Source organism: Carcharodon carcharias, chromosome 3 (assembly GCF_017639515.1).
Source record: "Carcharodon carcharias isolate sCarCar2 chromosome 3, sCarCar2.pri, whole genome shotgun sequence".
Classification (NCBI taxonomy): domain Eukaryota; kingdom Metazoa; phylum Chordata; class Chondrichthyes; order Lamniformes; family Lamnidae; genus Carcharodon; species Carcharodon carcharias.
Window position 1 is genome coordinate 94635619 of NC_054469.1, and position 22744 is coordinate 94658362.

The following is a 22744-nucleotide window of genomic DNA, read 5'->3' on the forward strand; positions in this document are numbered from 1 at the left end:
TTAATGATTACATCTATTAGTCAAATCAAATTGGCAAAGGTAAGTTGGTGGATGAGTTCATAGAGTGTATTCAAGACAGTTTCCTTCAACGATATATTCTGGAACCTGCCAGGGACCAGGCTATCCTGAACTTGGTAATGTGTAATGAGACAGAATTAATTAAATACCTCATAGTAAAGGATCCTTTAGGCAACAGTGATAATAACATGATGGAATTTCATATTCAAGTTGAGAGTGTGAAATATGCATGCATAACTAGTCTCATAAACTTAAATAAAGGTATGAAGACAGATTTGGCTTGAGTGGAATAGATAAATTGTTTCAAAAATAATACAGTAGATAAACAGTAGCAGACATTTAAGGAGAGTTTTCATAATTCTCAACAAAGATATATTCCATTAAGGGAGAAAGATTCTAAGGATGCACCATCTGTGGCTAACTAAGGAAATTAAGGGTGGTATCAGATTGAAAGAAAAATTGTACTGTGCTGTGAAAGTTAGTGATAGGACAGAAGATTTTAGAAACCAGTAAAGGATAACTGATAAAAGGAGAAAGAAGTATCAGAGAAAACTGGCAAAAAATATAAAACAGACAAGAAAGGCTTCCACAATATATAAAAATTAAAAGAGTAGCAGCAGCTTGAGCTGTGTGTTGTGGAAGTTGAACTGAAGCTGGTGTCACTGTGGAGGTGGAGAATCCAGCAGGTTGATATTTACATGGATAGCTAGATAGCATGTTTATAGATGTGGGGTTTTTATTCTTTCATGGGACATGGGCTCCGTTGGCTAGGTCAGCATTTTTATTGCCCATTCCTAATTGCCCTTCAGAAAGTAGTGGTGAGATGCCTTCTTGAGCCGCTGTAGTCCATGTAGTATATGTGCAACCACAGTGCTGCTGGGGAGAGAATCGCAGGATTTTGACCCAGCGACAGTGAAGGAATGGTGATATAGCTCCAAATCAGGATGGTGTGTGGCTTGGAGGTGAAATTGTAGATGGTACTGTTCCCATGGTGGTAGAGGCCACGGGTATGGAAGGTGCTGTCGAAGGAGCCTTGGTGACTTGTAGATGGTACACACTGCTGTCACAGTACATTGGAGATGAAGGGAATGGATGTTGAAGGTGGTGGTTAGGGTACCAATCAAATGAGCTGCTTTGTTCTGGATGGTGTCAAGCTTCTTGAGTGTTCCAGACAAGTGGAGAGCATTCCATCACACTCCTGACTTCTGCTTTGTAGATGGTGGACAGTCTTTGAGGAGTCAGGAGGTGAGTTATTAGCCACAGAACTCCCAGCCTCTGACCTGCTTGTGTAGCCACAGTATTTATATGGCTGGTCCAGTTCAGTTTCTGGTCAATGTTAACTTCCAGGATGTTGAGAGTGGGGGATTCAGCGATGGTAATGCCATTGAATGTCAAGGGTTGATGGTTAGATTCTCTATTGTTGGAGATGGTCATTGCCTGGCACTTGTGTGGTGTGACTGTTACTTACCAATTATCAGGTCAAGCTTGAATGTTGTCCAAGTCTTGCTGCATATAGGCACCAGCTGCTTTGGTACCTGAGGAATCATGAACATTGTGCCATCATGAGTGAACATCCCCACTTCTGACCTTATGACAGAGGAAAGGTCATTGATGAAGCATCTGAAGATGGTTGGGCCTAGGACACTTACCTGGGGAACTCCCGCAGTGATGTCCTGGGACTGAGATGATTGACCTCCAACAACTACAACCATCTTCCTTTGAGCTAGGTATGACTCCAGTGGAGAGGTTTCCCCCTGATTCCCATTGACTACAGTTTTGCTAGGGCCTCTTGATGCCACACTCAGTCAAATGCTGCTTTGATGTTGAGGGCAGTCACTCTCACCTCACCTCTGGAGTTCAGCAAATTTGTTCATGTTTGGACCTAGGCTGCAATGAAGTCAGAAGCTGAGTGGCCCTGACGGAACCCAAACTGAGTGTTAGTGAGCAGATTATTGCTGAGTAGTTGCTACTTGATAGCACTGCTGATGACCCTTTCCATCAATTTGCTGATGATCAAGAGTAGACTGATGGGGTGATAATTGTCCAGGTTGGATTTGTTATGCTTTTTGTGGACAGAACATATCTGGGCAGTTTTGCACATTACCGGATAGATGCCAGTGTTGTAGCTGTATTGGAACAGCTTGGCTAAGGACGCAGCTTAAGCTGCGGGATCACTCAGCAGCTGAAGAGTACACAGGGAAAGATGGAAGGGGTGACCACCAGACAGACAAAAAGGAAAAGGGAGGTAGATCAAGAGTCCCTAGAATCCCACTGTCCAATCAGTATTCGGTTCTGTATATTGATGAAGGTGATGGCTCATCTGGGGAATGCAGCCAGAGCAATGTCCATGGTGCCATGGATGGCTCAGATGAACAAGAGGGTACACAGAAATCTGGAAGAGCAATAGGAATAGCTAATTCGATAGTTAGGGTAATAGGTAGACGTTTCTGTGGCCACAGATGTGAATACATATTGGTGTGTTGCCTCCTTGGTGCCAGGGTTAAGGATATCACAGAGTGGCTGCAGAGCACCATGAGGGGGTAGGGTGAACAGCCAGCAGTCATAGTCCACATCAGTACCAATGACATAGGTAAAAGAGGGATGTGGTCCTGCAGTCAGAATTTATGGAGCCGTGTAGGAAATTAGCAAGCAAGACCTCAACAGTAGTAATCTCTAAATTATTCCCAGTTCCACATGTGGGTACAGAAATAGGAGGATAAGACAGATGAATGTATGGCTGGAAAGATGGTGGGTGGTGGGGGTGACTGTTACTTACCAATTATCCGGTCAAGCTTGAATGTTGTCCAAGTCTTGCTGCATATAGGCACCAGCTGCTTTGGTACCTGAGGAATCATGAACATTGTGCCATCATGAGTGAACATCCCCACTTCTGACCTTATGACAGAGGAAAGGTCATCGATGAAGCATCTGAAGATGGTTGGGCCTAGGACACTAACCTGGGGAACTCCCGCAGTGATGTCCTGGGACTGAGATGATTGACCTCCAACAACTACAACCATCTTCCTTTGAGCTAGGTATGACTCCAGAATATAAAGCTTGGGACATTGTTCAAGGGGAGATGGGACCTATACAGACCAGATGGGTTGCACTTGAACAGAGCCAGGTCAGAGTTCCTTGCGGCGTGTTTTGCTAGGGCTGTTGGGGAGGGTTTAAAGTAACTTGGCAGTGGTATGGGAACCAGGAGAAGATATTAAAGAGGAATACAAAGGTTCACAGAACATTGGGAGAGATAGATAGCACTAGAGTCAGGAATAGTAAGTTAAGAGATGGGGTCAGAGTAAAGGAGAAAGTAATAGGGTCTAAATCAGGGTTACTGTGAATGTATGTGAATGCACAGAGTGTCATAAATAAGATTGGTGAATACAGGTGCGGGTTGCCATGTTCACAGAATCACAGAATCGCACAGTGCAGAAGAGGCTCTTTGGCCCATCTAGTCTGTACCGACAAATGAGAAACACCTGACCTACCAACCTAATCCCATTTATCAGCACTTGGCCCGTAGTCTTGAATGTTATGACGTGCCAAGTGCTTAAACAGGTACTTTTTAAAGGATGTGAGGCAATCCGCCTCCACCACCCTTCCAGGCAGTGCATTCCAGACCATCACCACCCTCTAGGTAAAAAAGTTTTCCCTCACATCCCCCCTAAACCTCCTGCCCTCACCTTGAACCTATGTTGAAATATGATGTTGTGGCTATAACAGAGACCTGCCTCAAAGAGAGGCAGTACTGGGTGTTAAATATCCCTGGATACAAGGTGTTCAGGAAAGATAGGAAATAATCGTTTGGTAGTACAGAACTTGAGTATTGCTGAAAAAAGAGACATGTCTAAGCTTTTCGTCTTGCACTCATCAGGACACTTTGCAAGTCTACCAATAATAAGGGGGAAGACAACAGTTTATATTCTATGTGAAGGGTATGCTGATCACTTGGTTGGTAAGTGGCATTGACATGGAGAATGCACCACTGATGGTGACTGACAGTTAACTGTCAAGCATTGTTTGAAATTTAAACCAGGCAGCTTGACCCTGATTGGTCAAGGCATTGCCCTGAGAATGAGTCAGCGAATGGCTATCACTTGTTTTGTTTAGCTGAAACAGGTGCAATGTGTGTACATGTTCTTTCTGTCTGCAAAGAACAGGGCTCTGTGTCTCTGTTCATGACCACCAGTGGTGGAGCAATTAAAATCTGGGATGCTCAAAAGCTCAGTATTAGAGGAGTGCAGATAATGAGGGTTGTGGGGCTGGAGGAGATTACGTATCACACATGTCGTCCTCTGGTGTCTAGGTTTGGTTGAAGATCCGTTGTGTTAAAGTGGAGTACCATGTAACTTTAAGAGAATGCAAATAGACTAACCATGCGACAGTACTGACCAATCACTGTATAGCACAGACTACTGGTTAACTGCAGGTCTGGAGCTGGAGGTGGTTGTGGGAGCACACAAGGGCTTAGTGCTCTGCCTTCTATGGCACCAAACAATAAAAGTTTGTTCTTATGTCAGCCTCTCTCCATTATTGATAGCAAGCATCAGCTAACAAGTGTATATGAAGGCGTACAATTTGAGTTTACTCGACTAGTGAACTCATAGACTCAAGACATAAAACCGGTGGAGCTCTCAGCAGTGGCTACTCAACTATTGTTTTGTGTATGTAGTAGTTTGTGGATAAAATGTCATACTTAAAGCAATGACTTGACTACTTTGAGAGATATCGACATATGGATGCAGGGAATCTTGAAGTGATTCGTTAAAAAAAACTTCAATATTAATTGAGGAGCACCCTTATGTCATCATTTTGTTTGATCATAAGAGTACTTTGCATAAATTAGTTTTAAAACTTCTTGTCTTTCTGCATTCCATATTGTATAATCAATTTATTCTAATGAACTATGATGAGGAAAGCAATTTGAATAAGTGGTAGCTGCAACGTATTTTTTTCTTCAAGCCCACTGTCGACAACAGCCTGGGTCGGACAAAGGGGTGATTGACAGGAGAGCCCTAAGGAAGGCGGTTAATTTCATACAAGGGCTCGGAGATCATGGTAGAGAGAGAAGCGCGCATTCAAAAATAAATACGCTTTATTTTCATTCATTAAGAAGAACGACCTTGAGAAAGCGGATAAAAGGAAATAGAAAGTTAGAAGAACTGGCTGTGGGTAATTGTTGTCAGTGTAAGTGCCTGTATTTTGGAGTAGGGTTTGGGCAGTGACTGATGTGCGGCGAGTGTGCATAGTTCACTGCTTATTCACTGCGCTAATTTTGCAGACAGTTGTGCGTATTTGTACGAGAAAGATAGAGAAGAGCCTGTCAAATGTGACCCTCACTTTTGTAACTGTTAGTTGTGGCGATAACGTGCATTTTCGTGCAGGAATACTTCAATACAGTTGAAAAAGTGATTTATTGTAAACTTCATCGTTTGGTTCTGATCACATTTAAGTAAAATGCATTTGACTGTGATCTAGATCGATGTTGGATCTGGACGAAATAAAAAGAAGAGTTACAGTAAGAGGAGATTGGATCCATGGATACGGCAAAGGTCGCGACAGCTGCTAGACCGCCGGCAGGGTATGTTGACATTTTGAAAACTTCATTATGCAATACCTGAGCTTCGCTGCGAAATATTTGAGGTCGGCTAAATAAATAATGCAACTGCGCACTCAGAGAATTAAGGCGGGGGAGGTGTCGAATAAATCGTGTAAGCCATTAGTATGATGGCCATGCGAATGGTTGGTTAACCTATGTTAAGGTTACCGGAGCGCACTTGGTTCTTGTCAAGTTGTGCTGCGCTTTGCCTGTTTCCCTGGAAACGCCGGCCCCCCGGCGGCGGTGGCGGCGGAACCCGGGCCCCCTCGAGAGCGGCGGCTCTGAGGCTGCGGTCCCGACACCTGTCAGCAATCCGGGTCTGCACACAGGACAGGACCCGCTGTTGTGCCGCAAGAAGGCGGGGAATCTCTTAACTGTTGAATGCTTTTCAAGTACCTTAAAAACGAGCCTATTTACTTTAACTAAAAGCTCGTATCAAAAATGTGGCCTTTTATTTACACAACACCGTCAAAATCTCAGAGTTCGATTTAAAATATGTTGGATGTGTTTAAAATCTTAAATTGACTTCAACGACCTCGAACAGTGGCAGACCTAATCTAATGGATTAGGATACAATACTCAAAAGTTCACTTGTACTTTATTGATCCATTATCATGCTGATACCGTCATGAATTGACTCCATGTCCTGTCACGTGATCAGGGGAACACATAGGACACTGATTGCAGGGAGAGACGTGACATGTTAATGCAGTTCAACAGAACGTTTACCAAGGTCTTTGAACATTGAGATTCGCAAACTGCTAAAGTGCTTTAATTCGTTCTGAATTTTTGAAGTGTTGCCCTGTTTCAACATTCCCAGCCGCTCTGAGTGAAATTCACCGAGTTTGAACTTGCCCCTTAATACCAAAAGACACAAACAATTTCTTGTTTCGTTTTCTTTTTATTTTGGGAAATATATGTATTTTTGAATTATATACAGTGTTAGTGTGTTTATATTCTAAGCTTTGCTCAAAAAGGAAGCATTTGTATCCGTTATTTAAATTGTTTATTTTCGAGGGCAAAAGCAAACTTTTAAACAATGAGGCAGTTGTATAATTTGTACACATCAATCGTTGAAGAAAGTTTATTTTCTTTTAGTTGTGCCTTTCGAACAGTGCAGACTTTCATAACATGTATCAGAGGGTTTTAACCCTTCTATTACAGTAGGTTCAGGGAATTCCTGTATTCCAGCACAATTAGTATCTTTTTAGCTCATACAGTGATACACCAGAAACTGCTTCCTGTTTAAAACAACTACTGTTCACCTTGTTGCCTCTTTTCTATAATTTTCTCTTCCACATATGCAGCGAGTGCCAGAAACCTGTTGGATTGTAGACTGGTAAATTGGCTGCCAACTCACCTATGTTCACAAACAAATACATTTCAACAAGAATTATTTGCTGGTAGTCCAGAGTAACAGCCCTGACTGGTTTTTCCTCTCAATAACCTTTGCCCCAGTTGAGACTAGCTAATTAGGTACTGATTAAGTTTAAATTTAACACAAGCTACCTGGGCTGTTTGTAGTATAGTATTACGCTTAGTCACTGGATTGTCAGGACAACTTGAAGCATTGATATTGAGTAATGTATAGATCATCACCATTTTTCACTTGAAAACTTTTCTGGCTGTTGTGGAGCAGGGAGTAATTAAGTAAAGTCAGAAAATTTTCAAGGCATTGCACAATCGTAACAGAACTTTGAAATGTCGGACAGGTGATTGTTGCTTAAAATCTTTAAACATTTTAAAACATCAATTTTTTTTGGAAACTCCTATAAAAGTAATGTGCTCAGAAAAGTGAGCCTGATGTCACTCAACCTAAGAAGGTATCTGAAGAAATAAGAAATTTATAAATGGATATGGACAAGTTAGGTGAATGAGCCAAAATTTGGCAGATGGAGTTTAGTTTGGATAAGTGTAAGGTTATCCATTTTGGTCGGAAGAATAAAAAGGCGACTTATTATTTAAGTGGAGAGAAACTTCAGAATACTTCAGTGCAGAGGGATCTGGGTGTTCTCATGCATGAATCGCCGAAAGCTAGGATGCAGGTACAGCAGTAATAAGGAAGGCAAATGGAATTTTGGCATTTATTGCTAAAGGAATAGAGTATAAAAATAGGGAAGTGTTGTTGCAAGTGTACAAGGCATTGGTGAGACCGCACCTGGAGTACTGTGCACAGTTTTGGTCCCCTTACTTGAAGGATGTAGTTGCACTGGAGGCGGTTCAAAGGAGGTTCACTAGATTGATTCCAGAGATGCGGGGCTTGTCTTATGAGAAGAGAGTGAGCAGTTTAGGCCTATACTTGCTAGAGTTTAGAAGGATGAGAGGAGATCTAATTAAGGTATATAAGATGCTAAAGGGGATGGACAAAGTAGAAGTGGAGCAGATGGTTCCCCTTGTGGGGCATTCTAGAACAAGAGGCCATCATTTTAGGTTAAGGGTGGTAGATTTAAATCAGAGATGAGGAATTACTTTTCCAAAAGGGTTGTGAATCTGTGGAATTCACTACCTCAGAATGCAGTGGATGCCGGGACGCTGAATAAATTTAAGGAGGAGATAGACAGGTTTTTAATTGGTAATGGTTTGAAAGGTTATGGGTAGAGGGTGGAAAATTGGAGTTGAGGCCGAAATGCGATCAACCATGATCATAATGAATGGCAGGGCAGGCTCAAGGAGCTGAATTGCCTACTCCTGCTCCTAATTCTTATGTTCTTATGTATCTGTGGCTGACCTGAAATTATAACTGATTCTAACGAAATTACGTTCATTACGACTTTTGATATCCTGTTCCACATGTTAGTCATTCTTTACAGAAATTAAAACTTACAGACATCTTATCTCACCATCAGCTTCCTTTGACTTTTCATGGGTTCTACCTGACCTCACCACCTTAAACACTGCATAGAACCATAGAGAAGCTATGGTGCAGAAAAAGGCCATTTGGCCCATCGTGTCTGCGTGGCCAAAGAAGAGAAAAACGAAATTAGCTGCTCATTTTAATCCCATTTTCCAGCACCTGGTCCGTAGCCTTGCAGGTTACAGCACTTCAGATGCAGGTCCAGGTACCTTTTAAATGAGTAGAGTGTTTCAGCCTCAACCACCAATTCAGGCAGTGAATTCTAGACACCTCACCACCCTCTAGGTGAAAAAGTTTTTCCTCATGTCCCTCTAATCCTTCTACCAATCACCTACCAATCTATGCCTTCTGATAATTGACCCCTCAGGTAGGGGAAACAAGTCTTTTCTGTCTATCCTATCTAGGCCCCTCATAATTTTTTACTGCTCAATTAGGTAACCCCTTAGCCTCCTCTGTTCTAAAGAAAACCACTCTAGCCTATCCAATCTCTCCTCATATTTCCATTAAGCCCACATGTTTTATTCTCTAAGGAAAGCAAGGGGCGGGTGGGAAAGTGGAGTTGAGGTGAAAATCAGCTACGATTGTATTGAATGGCAGAGCAGGCTCAAAGGGACTCGAGGTCTACCCCTGCTCCTATTTTTTATGTTCTTATGTTTGCTTTGGCCTTGGTCTCCTAAACCTGAACTTGAGCCTGAATGAACAGTGATCACCCCCAAATTTGTGTTCCTCTCACTTGCCTTTAAATTAAATCCACTTGTTATCACATTTTATATCCGTGTAATTATTTATGTATCTTCACTGTCCACTTGTTACATTGGGTAGTTTTGGGACCACTACTCTGACCTAACGTAATCCACTTATGATCCATTTTCTTATTAGGTTACAGATATACCATACTGTTTGTTGTGTTCTGTAAATTTATTTATAGTGCCCTCCTGCAGATCTTTACTGACCATAGGATGACCGAGTACCAAATGCTGAGCAGCCAATGATTGAACCTATTTAAAAACCACCATTTGTTATTGTCCTGTAGACAAATTTTAAATCTATTTCACTGAAAACATAAGATCTAATTTCCCATACAGCCTGTCATGAGGCAGCTTAACAAAAACTTTTCAAATTTAAGGAATTACTGTCGACTGGGCCTTCTTAATGTACTGTTGGTCATTTAAAAAAAAACTGGATCAGATTCATCAAGTGTGACTTGAAATAGTGTTAAGTTACCCCTTTAATTCCAATTCATTCTAAATGCTTGTTTATAGCATCTTGTGATGTTTGCTTACTTCCTCAGCACAGATGTTAGACTTACTGGTTTGTGGTTCACAGGTTTCTGAATAAGGGAAAGACCTGTGGCAAACGATTGGAGGGAAGTATTCCTACAGTTTTTAGAAATATAATCAAAATAACTACCAAGGCACCGTACAAGACCTGGATCATTTCTATGAGCAGTGTTGAGACCATAAGACAAAGGAGCAGAAATTCGGCCATTTGGCCCATCGAGTCTGCTCCGCCATTCAATCATGGCTGAAAAGTTTCTCAACCCCATTCTCCCGCCTTCTCTCCATAACCTTTGATCCCCTTACCAATCAAGAACCTATCTATCTTGGTCTTAAATACACTCAATGTTGAGTAAATTAAGTGTGACCTTGCTGCTTTTCTTCTCTTTTAATTGTACATAAACAATTCCTTTGTGATCTGCAAACAACTAATCTGGCATTAGTCTGCTAGGCAAAGGGCAGATCCAGCTTCCACAGTTTAAAAATATCTATTTAATCCTTCTTTTCAGTTACTTGTAATCCAGAAAATCACCCTAATAGTCCTATTTGTTCTCAAACTTATCTTCAATGCCTCACAGAAATTTTTAAAAAGCTTTTCCATTATCCTAACTATTTTCCACTATCTGACTAAATGTAAACATTTTAAAGGTGCAGGCACAGTGAGACCTGGGAACGTACATACACAAACCTTTGAATGTGTCAGGAGAAGTTGAGGAGGCTGTTAAAGGACACATGATTCTTGACTTTATAAACAGTCTACAAATCTCTGGAGTATTTTGGCCAATACTGTGCTTCACACTAGGAAGAATGTCAAGGCCTTAGTGAGGGCGCAGAGGAGATTTATCAAAATAGTACTAGGACGAGGGACTTCAGTTTCATGGAGAGACTAGAAGAGATGGGGTTGTTCTCCTTAGAACAACGAAGGTTAAGGGGCGATTTGATAGAGATGTTCAAAATCAAGAAGGAGAAGTTATTTTCAGTGGTACCAAAGGACACTTGATTTAAAGTAAAAGGCAAAAGAACCAAAGGACAGATGAGAAGAGATTATTTTATGCAACAGGTTTCTAGGATCTGGAATGTGCTGTTCGGAATAGTGGCAGAAGCAGATTCAGCAGTATTTTTTAAAGGAATTGGATAAATACTTGAAGATTAAAAAATTGCAAGCTGTGGGGAAAGGACAGCAGAATGGGGCTAAATTGATAGCTCTCTCAAAGAGCAGGCTCAATAGGCCAAATGGCCTCCTCCTTGCTGTTCAATTCTATGATTTTCTGATCTCCCTTTGGTTCATTTTTAAAATTTCTGCTAGTCTTAATTTTAACTTTTCTTTCTGTTCACAATTACTGTTTATAAGCTCCAAGGCATGTTGTTACGAGTGTCATTTGCCAAATTACCTTCATTTTCACCTGTTGAGACTTCCCTTCTATATTTTCATTGTTATAATGTCAATTTTTTCTTTCAACCTTTCTTTTAAAAAGTGCTCCATTTTGAACATTGGATTCAGCTCCTGCTGCTTAGTCTTTTTTTAACTATTGTAAATTGAGTCTTTTTAAAATGGTATGCTATTTTAAACTTGCTAGAGCCCATGTGTCAATGGAAAGATAACAATGTGCATGGCAAATTGGCGATGGCTCATTTGTTGAACACTATTATACATCTCCTTCCAATTTGATCCAACAAATTAAGCTAATTAGTAATTATTGGTTGTATTAATAGTATTACTGGGGGTTTCCCATCTCTTGTAACTTACCCTTGTTTGTGTGCCTAATTAGTGGATAATGAGGTCTTGTGGTGCATTGAGGAGTGTCCCTGCCTCTAAGCAAGAAGCTCTGGATGCAAGTTTCACTCTAGGACTTGATGGCCAAGGAAGGTGTGTTCATAACATGGCTAAACAGGTTGAAAGATCAACTTGTGAATCCTTCCAACATATGCCAATGGCAAGTGGTAAGACTGTGTGAGGTTCTTGGTCATCCATGTGATGGAAGGAAACTGGAGCCTCTACCATCACCATCCATGGCTCTAGGCTACAACATACATGTAAAAGTGTATGTTGCCACAGCAACTTGGACTTCTTGGGGGGGCCGGTTGAATGGATGGTCAATGTGGACCAGATTGGTTCCAACAGCACGAGGTTCAATCCCTGTTCTGGCTGGGGTGAGTTTGGGACCTGCCTCCATTCTCTACTCATAGTGCTGTGGACCGGACCAGCCTTCAGAGAACTCAAGAAAAAGACTAGCGGATAATCAAAACCTTCCATTACTATTGCCATCCTTTCATTGCCACTTTATTTATGTGGCTTGTGGCTCCAGTGGTATTCCAGCTGAGGTCTTCAAAGCTGGTGGGCTTTTGCTCACATCAAGACATCATGCCTTCTATAGGTTTGGGAGGAAAAGGACCCCCCCCCCCCCACCCCCACCACCTGACTTCAGAAATGCGACAGTTGTAACTCTGTTCAATACGGGAGATGAATCATGCAATGGAAATTATTGAGGTATTTCCCTCTTGCCCATAGCAGGGTAAATACTGACAAGCATTCTCCTGAATTGCCTACTTCCTGTGGCTGAGAAAATCTGCCCAAAGACACAGTGTGGCTTTAAACCTTCCAGAGGAACCTCTGACATGGACTTTATTGCCAGATAAATCCAAGAAAAATGTTGGGATCAACACCAGGAACTCTTCATTGCATTCGTCGACCTGACCAAAGCATTTGACTCAGTAAATCGCGAGGCTCTGTGGATTGTGCTCCAAAGATTTGGATGTCCAAGAAACTTCATCACAGTCTGGACACTGCTTCATGATGATATGACTGCAACTGTCTTGAGTGGGAGACCTGAAACATTCCCATTCAAAATCTGGACAGGGATCAAGCAAGGTTCTGTGATCACCCCCACAGTATTTACAATCTACCTGACAGTGGTATTCACCTCATCAAAGACAATTGCTCTCTGGTGTCTGTATTAAATACCGCCTCAATGGAAAACCTCTTAACCTCAGTTGCCTCTGTGCCAAAACTAAACTGACCACTATAAACATATATGATCTACAGTCTGTGGATGACTGCACTGTTGTTGCCAACTCTGCACCAAATTTGCAAGCCACTCTCAATTTCTTCAATTCTGCATACAAGAAACTCAGCCTGTCCTTGAATGTTGCTAAAGCAAAATTCATATATCAGCCCACACTTGGTCAACCAAATATTCCACTCCCATATATGTTGAAGGAGAGACTCTGGAATATGTTGAGCGCTTCCTACACCTTGGCAGCTGCCTCTCAGAAGGCCACAGTTGAGGAGGTTCCAACACTGGAGCAGATGCGCCAGTTCAGCCTTTTTAAAAGTACTGCAACAAAAAGTTTAATGACAAAAACCTCCCAAGTCAATAAAAGTCCTTGTGTACAGAGAAATTGCTATCACTTTACTCCTATACTGCAGTGAGACCTGGACTTGTGTATCAGCGATACATGAGAGTGCGAGAGAAATTCTGTCAGCAATGCCTTTACCCGCATCCTCCGACTTTAATTGGAGGACTGTCAAACAAATGCTAGTGTCCTTTTTGAAGCCAGCTGCACAAGCATTCAAGCAAAACACCTGCAAAGTCAGCTTCGATGACATCCAGACATTGTCTGGATGACCAACAAGGATCTCCCCTGCCAGGTTGAGTTTTCTCAACTCTCAAATGGCCAACGTTCCAGGGGAAGATTAAAAAAATGCATCAAAGACATTCTTAAGCTCTCCTTGAAGTGTGGAAGCATTGACGTTAATAACTGGGAAGAGCTTGCTACAAAATTGTTTAAAATGGCAACAACTTGTCCATCAAGTTGGATCGCAGTTAGAATCACAACAGCTTACACTCTGGATCCCACTACCTCATGGGACAGCCTGTCCCATGTGCCCAAAGACCCGTGGGTCAAGAGTTGGCCCATACAGTCACATGAAGCCCCATGGCAGAAGCTCGCCACTCTGAATTGATGTCATTTCAAATCAAGAGCCAGTGATAACGATTCATTTGTTGTGTTGCTGCAGATCCTTTCTCTCAGTTGGTTGGGTGATTCATTACACAGATCTGTTAACACCCTGACATTTCTGCTGAACTGTACTTGGACCCAGAAAGTTTCTCCATATTTTTATTTCATTTGTAACATACTCTTGCTCTATTCCTTCCATACCAAAATTGGTCACTTAACTTTCTCTCCACCTGTGCCCTGCCCACATCTATGCCCTTGGAAAATCTACCTTTGCTTGACAGTGTGCCCCCATGCACATTCATTTCAGACCCATCTTCAATTTGGGAGCAATAGGGAGCACAAGAATATAAAAGCAGTACCATGGAGTGTAATGAGTCTAAAGGATGATGAGGAAGGAAATCAATGGAGCAGGTAGGAAGTTTGGTGTTTGAAGCAATGGAAAAGTACCTGCCCATTAACTGTAGTAAAATATAAATACATGTATAAATTGTTGCTTCTCAGAAGATAGAAGAATTACCACATAGTATTTCATGACATTATCACATGTGTACTGATGGTTATGCAGAGACAAATCATTGTTCAATTAACCTAGTACCTTGGTTATTGCATGCTGTTTTTAAAAAAATTCTTGACATCATTGCTTGAAATATTTTAGCTATAATTGCCCCTTGAACATTTCTGAGTATAGATATTGCTGATTTTTGATTGACAAGGGAGTCAAGGATTATGGCGGGCAGACAGAAAATTGGAGTTGAGGCCACAGTCAATCAGCCATGATCTTATTGAATGGTGGAGCAGGCTCGAATGGCCTAGTCCTGCTCCTAATTCTTGTGTTATTGTGTTCTTGTGTTATTCTGCTTCCTTTTGTATAACTGCAGTAACTTTTATAACTTCAGAAAGCCTTTTCATTTTTGTAGCTAGAGGTTTTCACAATGTACAGCAGTTTACTAATGTCATGGTTCTACTCGTGTAGAGCCACAGTGGTTTATGAAACATTTGATTGGCTGGACCTCTAACCTTAAAACCTTCTATCGACAAAGCACTTACTTTTGGACCAGGATTTTCATGTGGGCTCAGGAAAACTTGACCTACACACTTTGGCGCCTTCCAAAATGCACACCCAGCCCATGTGTGACTTTCCCTGGGATTTTTGTCTTTTCAGGCATGGATTGGCCTGTCCCTTTATGGGGTATGTGGAACATTCCTTGTTCCAGTCCTACTCCGGCCCCCTCCCACAACTCTTTTTCCGGTACATCGATGATTAATTCGGTGCTGCTTCGTGCTCTTGTCGGGACCTGGAAAAATTTATTAATTTTGCTTCCAATCTCCACCCCTCCATCATTTTCACATGGTCCATCTCAGACACTTCCCTTCCTTTCCTTGACCTCTCTGTCTCAATTTCTGGTGATAGACTGTCCACCAATATCCATTACAAGCCTACCAACTCCTACCTCGACTACAGCTCCTCACACCCTGCTTCCTGTAAGGACTCCATCCCATTCTCTCAGTTCCTTCGCCTCTGTCGTACCTGTTCTGATGATGCTACCTTCAAAAACAGTTCCTCTGACATGTCCTCCTTACTTAACCGAGGTTTTCCACCCACGGTCGTTGGCAGGGCCCTCAACCGTGTCCGGCCCATCTCCCACGCATCTGCCCTCAGCCTTCTCCTCCCTCCCAGAAACATGATAGGGTCCCCCTTGTCCTCACTTATCACCCCACCAGCCTCCGCATTCAAAGGATCATCCTCTGTCATTTCCGCCAACTCCAGCATGATGCCACCACCAAACACATCTTCCCTTCACCCCCCTGGCGGCATTCCGTAGGGATCGTTCCCTCTGGGACACCCTGGTCCACTCCTCCATCACCCCCTACGCCTCAACCCCCACCTATGGCACCTCCCCATGCCCACGCAAAAGATGTAACACCTGCCCCTTCACTTCCTCTCTCCTCACCGTCCAAGGTCCCAAACACTCCTTTCAAGTGAAGCAGCATTTCACTTGCATTTCACCTAACTTAGTCTACTGCATTCGTTGCTCCCAATGCGGTCTCTACATTGGAGAGACCAAACGTAAACTGGGCAACCGCTTTGCAGAACACCTGCGGTCTGTCCGCAAGAATGACCCAAACCACCCTGTCGCTTGCCATTTTAACACTCCACCCTGCTCTCTTGCCCACATGTCTGTCCTTGGCTTGCTGCATTGTTCCAGTGAAGCCCAACGCAAAGTGGAGGAACAGCACCTCATCTTCCGACTAGGCACTTTACAGCCTTCCGGACTGAATATTGAATTCAACAACTTTAGATCTTGCACTCTCTCCTCCATCCCCACCCCCTTTTCATTTCTTCCCCCTTCCTTTTGTTTTTTCCAATAATTTATATAGATTTTTCTTTTCCCACCTATTTCCATCATTTTTAAATCTATACCTTTTATGCCCTGTTAGTCTTTCCACCCCCACCCCAACTAGAGCTGTATCTTGAGTGTCCTGCCGTCCATTCTTAATTAGCACATTCGTTTAGATAATATCACCACCTTCAACCCCTCTTTGTTCTTTTGTCTGTGACATCTTTTGATTATCTGCATATCACTGCTTGCTTTTCCCTACAACCAACACCCCCCCCCCCAATCAGCTTATATTTTACCCCTCTCCTAATATTACTCAGTCCTGTTGAAGGGTCATGAAGACTCGAAACGTCAGCTCTTTTCTTCTCGGCTGATGCTGCCAGACCTGCTGAGTTTTTCCAGGTAATTCTGTTTTTGTTATGGATTGATTTGGTAGTGCATTTTGCGAGCTGTGGTGGAATGTTTGAGGCATGTGGGAGTGGAGGTGGTCCGGTTAGAAGGCCTGCCTTGGTGCTCCACCACAGCAACCCAGCTCCCATATCGTTTAAAGGCCCTTAAACCTCACCCCACTCCTCACCACACCACCTGTTGACAGCAATAAAACCCTGCATTCAAACTATCATTGATACTTGGGAGAAAAAACTGCTCCAGTGCAAAAAAAAAATTGAAAGTCTTTAAGTGCTTATTAGGTTTGTTAACAAACAAGAAACCATATCAAAGGCATAATCTCTTATTACAGCCTTTTAAAAGTTTCAATCATTTTTGTATCAGTGGACTACCTGCTGAACTGAAGACAGTATAGCTTTTCTGACTGAGCCAAACATTCTTAATGTCTATAGCTGTCTTAACAAAAGCTTATGAATACATTGCCTGAAACTGACTGAACAGAATGATCTGCCATTTCAATTTCCAAGTAGAGTGTCTGCGAATCAACAGAGGGGAGTAATTGCAGAATTTTTTTTCAACTTTCAAAAGCAGGGTTTTTTAAAAGCCAGAGCTGTCAGTTGATTTAAATCACAGCACAAAACATGACCGCAGTGGCTGACATGACATTTAATTCACTTTTTACATTTTTTAATGCATTATGGCAATTGGAAAATTATACATTGCCGATCAATGTAAGGGGCAACTTACCTTTGCAGGACAGAACCATATGCTGAATCACTGCATCCAAAACACATCTACATTACAATACATTATCTAACAGTGACATTTGAAATTCAAAACATTTTACACTTACCTTCCAGAATGTTCCTGACTCCTCTGCAAGCTTCTTCCAGTGGTCAGGAAGTCTCTAAGGAGGTGCTTCTTTAAGGCTTAGAAAACCCGACCATCACATGAAAACAGTGGGGTGGGAGGAAATACAATTTTCCTGTGGTTCTCACAATGGGAACCTTAACCTCACAAGATATGCATGTGCGTTTTGCACCCTAGGCTTTCCTGACCTGCCAAAAGGCTACATGTAAATAGGGTGGGGTCAGGAAGGCTGACAAAAATTGTTCACCCAGCAGAGAAGAACTAAGTTCAGTGTTTTGCAGCCTGATTTGCATCTCCATTAGGAGATGAAAACCTGGCCCATGGTTTCAGACCCACAGCCAATGGGGTAAGTGTAGGTGTTGTCTGGAATGAAATACCAGCCAATTGTATGCAGAATATTTCTTATTTGATATTAATTTTTAAAATGGCATTTTAAACCCTCAGATGGCCTAAGCCACTTAATGCTCCTCTGAGGGACAGGCCTCCAGAGCTGGGGCTAAGGTGCGGGCTGCGGCGTTCTGTGTCAACATTTTTGCTAGTGGTTGACATGTAAAACCCAACCTGTGATTTCTAGTCACTTACCTCGTACACCCTCCTATCTTCTTTATTCTCCCATGGTAAAAATAGTCAGAAGACTTTGATTAATTAATTCTGTCGCTTCTCCGTGATTGGACACAACCGTCAACTGCTCCTGATGAAGAGTACAACTTTCCTCAATCCTTTACTTCAAGAATGCTTTTTCATTGGACTTTTATGTTTTCTGCTGTATTAATTTTCTCTTCTTTTGTACCTCATTTGTTTCTTGACCTTCCTCTGCTCATTTGTGTTTTACATATACTTCTTCCTGAATTTTACTTTACAGAAACTTACAGCATAGAAAGTGGCTGTGTGGCCCTCTGCATCTTTTCTGTGCTGGCAGTTTGATAGAAAAGCTTAGCCCCACGTCCCTGCTTTTTGTCAGTAACCTTGTAAGTTCCTCATTCTCAAATACCTGTCTCTCTTTGAAAATTGTTAATGGAATCAGCTTTCCCCATCTTTTCAGATAGTGTGCCAGATCCAAACAACTCTCTGAATGAAAAAAAATCTTCTCCCTTTCTCTCTAGGTCAATTGCCAATGGTTTTAACTCTGTGACCTCTAGTGAGGAAATAAATTTTTCCCTTTACTCATATCAAAACCTCTCATCATCTTGAAAATCTCAATTAGATCACCTCTTAATCTTTTATGTTCTACGGAAGTCCCTTGGTGACATCCTGGTAAACATCTTCTTTATCCTTTCTAAGTCCTTTACACCTTTTCTGAAGTGTAGTGTCAATAGTACTCTAGCTGAAGCCTAACTAGTGTTTTATAAATTTCTAGCATGTTCTCTTTGCATTTAAATTCTGCTCCTCTGTTTATAAATCCAAGTAACCTATATGTTTTTTAAACACTTTATCAGCTTGCCCTGGTCGCTTTTAAGGATTTATATATTTGGAGGTTTCTCTGCTTCTGTACATATCTTGAAATCATGCTAATGATTATACTCTGAGTTAATTTTTCCGAAAGTATATTGCCTAACTGCATTGAAGTGCCCTTTTCCTGTCAATTTCATTTTTTTTTCTCTGTCATCCTGAGGCCTATGGCTATCCTTGTTTGGGTTTTGAAATGCAATCACTAATACATGTCCTACCTGGCTTGCCATAGTCATGTGACCTTTACCATGAGGGACTCCCTGCAGGCAGCCATGGTATATTCAGTTCAGTGAAGACCTTTAACAAATTCTGTAGTCTTTGCGCTCATAGCATGGGGTCAGAAGTGGAGCTGACATTGAGTTTTGAAAACCTGGAAAAGCTGCGGAGAAGCTACAGGCACTAAAAAAGGAACACAGAAATATTCAAACCTGCTAAAAGCTGCTGAAAAAAGGACAAGGAAAAGCAAACACACCAAAGATTGCAAGTAAAACACTGGGTGAGTCAAAATTGCTATAAATTTCCCTCTCCCTATTCCTGTAGAAATGAAAGGTGATATGTGACAGAACTGCTAGTACTTTCACTTGCAATGGCAAAACTACAAGATGCTATACATTTAATTAACCAGCTGGAGCTGATATGAGTAGCAACACTTCTAACGCTGCTGGGGAGAGACTGCTACAAATTGTGTTCCACCCCAAATCAATCTGATGAACAAAGGAAACAGATGGCACAGATTTTGTAAGCTTTGAAGGCACGTTTTGAACCCCAAGTGAATGTAACTTATGAATGCTATGTACTCAACACTAGAGCTCAATGTGAAAAGGAGTCCATTGATCAGTATGTGACTGCAGTAGCACAGCTCACAGAATCATGTGAATAGTCGTTTGGTAGCACAGAACATGAGTATTGCTGAAAAAAGAGAAAAAAGCTTTTGTGAAAGCTTTTCATCTTGCACGCATCAGAAAGCTGGCTGTTTCATGCTGCTACTATGCAGGAGCAACACAAGTGGTATTCGCTACTAACAGGATGCTGCTGTCAAGCCAAAATGACGTTATGCCTATCACACAAATGAGTAATGTGTTGTATGAATTTCAGTGCCAGTGTGAAGATAGGTATGTCAGCTGTATGTTCCAAAGACTGGTGGATTGTACCAAACAGCATGTCCCTTCTGCTGTTTGCAATGGACAAGGTACAGACCATACCCAAACAGCCTGTGCTTGCAAAACTTAAAACACGGTGTCCAACATGAGATGTGATTCTGCGATTGGCCAACATTTGCTAAATGACCCTCAATGTGCTACAAATTATGCTGACAACCAATATAAGATTGTCAACTGGGCTCACAGTATGACGCATTTGCGTGTATTGGAAACTATATATATGATTATACAGGGCCCTGTTCTTTGCAGACAGAAAGAACATGTACACACATTGCACCTGTTTCAGCTAAACAAAAGAAATGACATCTATTCACTTGTTCATTCCCCAGAGCAATGTCCTGACCAATCAGAGTGAAGCTGCCTGGTTTAAATTTCAAACAATGCTTGGCAGTTAACTGAAGGTCACCAACACTGGTGCATTCTCTATGGCAACGCCTCTACCAATCTGAGTCCACTTGCCAACCAATCAGCACTCTTCTCATCCAGTATAAATATATTGTTTCCCCTGACATTGCTAACTTCTAGTGAATTGTCCTGATGAGTGCAAGATGAAAAGCTTTGACCAAAAATGTCTCTTTTTTCAACAATACTCAAGAATCATGTGAATTCAAGCAGCTAAAAGATTATCTCAATAAAGATGAAATACCCTTAGGCATAAGAGACTCTACAGTGAGAGCAAGTCGACTGAGAGAAGAGAGATTTACTCTCAAGAAAACAATAGACATGTGCAGAAACGTGGAGATGATAAAATGTCAACTTGAGCACATGTATGGCAGAACAGACCAGGAGATACATTATGCTAAGAGATATTCGAAAGAGCAGAATAATCATGGACAAAGGAGCCTGCAAATACGGCGGAGGACATCATATAAACAAAATGAAGGATTGTCCAATGTGGGGAAAGCAGTGTTTTCATTGTAAGAAGCCAACCATTTTGCACACAAGTGTTTGGGTAGAAAGAAGCTAAACAAGCCCATGCAGATGGTCACTGGAGGGATATCAGCATCAGAGCCCGATGAAGCACTATACGTGATACAACAGGTTGGTTCCGTCAAATCTTTGGCGATAAATGGTTTGTGACTGTTAGACTGATGACTGCAGAAGGAGAGCATCAAGTGAACAAGAAATGTCAGATAGACACCGGTGTATCATGCAACATCATGACCTTCACAGACCTATGTGAAGTGGCTCAACATGACTATCCAAAAATAAAACCTCGAAAGTAATGTTGAGGCTACATGATGGCACGATACTCATACTGAGAGGGCAAATTAACCTGAGAGCCCAATGCAATGGCAAGAATGAACTTCTGGAGCTCCAGATCATAGACGGTACACGACAGCCACTTATCTCAGCTGGAGCAATTCTAAAGCTTGGACTGGTAACCATAAACGTGCCATTAGGGATTGACAATGTGTCACAGTACACAAAACCACTGACTGCTGAACTCCTAGAGAACAAAGATATGTTTACAGGGTTGGGATGTCCAGCAGGAGAATATCACCACAAGTCGATGAGAGTGTAAGACCAATTTAGCATCTGCCGAGAAGAATTCCAGCTGCCCTCAAATCAAGCCTAAAAAAACAAGAAAGAAGAACTGGAAAAGAAGGGAATAATCAAGAAAGTGGCAATTCTGACAGGCTCGATTAGCAGCATGCTATCAGTGAAACAATCTGGAAAGCTGAGAGTGTACTTAGACCCAAAGGATCTAGATGGAATGTTGATAGATCTCACTACCCCAAGCCAATCACAGAAGGAATTTTGCCACAACTTGTCAAGGCAAAGGTATTTACTACCCTAGATGCGAAGGATGGTTACTGGCAGCAGCTTTCTAACTACATTCTGGATGCCGTTTGGGAGTTACAGATGGTTGTGTATGCCATTTGGCATTTTCGCTGCTCCAGAACAGTATCAACACAGACAGCATGAGGTAGTCAGTGATCTTCCCAAGTGGAAGTAACAGTGGATTGTCTGCTAGTCTTTGCATGTGAATACAGCAACCAACAGATGTGAAAACAGTTCAATAATTTGTTGGATTCATGAACTATATAGCAAAATCTTTGCCTAATTTGTTGTCAGAGTGCGAACCATTACGCAAACTCACTGCCAAGGATGCACAGTGGGATTGGGGCACACAACAAGAAGCAGCATTCACTAAAATCAGACAACTAGTGATGACACCGCGAGTGCTGAAGTTCTATGATGTCAATGATGAACTCACCTTAATGCCAGCGAGATAGGTCTTGGTGCAATCCTAATGCAACAAGGACAACCAGTCCCATTTGCATCCAGGGAATTAACACAAACTGAAAGATGCTAAGCTCAGATTGAGAAAGAGTGCCTGGCTATTGTTTTTGCTTGTGACCATTTTCATCAATACCTGCTTGGGAGAGACAAAATAACAGTGGAGTTTGACCACAAGCCACTTCAAAACATTTTTCTCAATGGCTACTATCTGGTAAAGTGTCCAGAGTTGAGCATTGGGGAGCCCATTAGAGTACAAACCTTCAATGCTCTGAACAGAAGTCAGTTCACATGGTAACTTGGGACATACGTGAAGCATTTGTTACCTCGATCATACCCGGTGGATGTGAACATCCAAATATTCCACGCACCCGCAGGTATATACGAACAGCTAGAGAAGCTGGTCCTTCACTGCATATGGCCGGTCAGGAAGATGGGATCTCACCAGCTGTACAGAATACAGAACGACCATCACTCCCAGAAGTCCACTGGCCCCCAATAATGGAAATGGAACAACAACAGTTACCACGGCAATAATAAGTGCCAAGGAAATGACACTCGCCAGAGAAGGAACATCACCCAGACGA

At 42.0% G+C, this 22744-nt stretch overlaps 1 protein-coding gene across 2 annotated transcripts in view; it reads left to right on the forward strand.

Moving 5' to 3' along the window:
* Positions 1–5033: 5033 nt before the first annotated feature.
* The window catches only part of cobl (cordon-bleu WH2 repeat protein), a 503840-nt gene continuing 486129 nt past the window's right edge, over positions 5034–22744 (forward strand). For both annotated transcript variants that reach the window (XM_041183628.1, XM_041183629.1), the window contains exons 1-2: positions 5034–5205; positions 5497–5599. In XM_041183628.1, the coding sequence (XP_041039562.1) occupies positions 5556–5599 (44 nt within the window). In that variant the 5' untranslated portion in view covers positions 5034–5205; positions 5497–5555. The remainder of the gene's footprint in view (positions 5206–5496; positions 5600–22744) is intronic.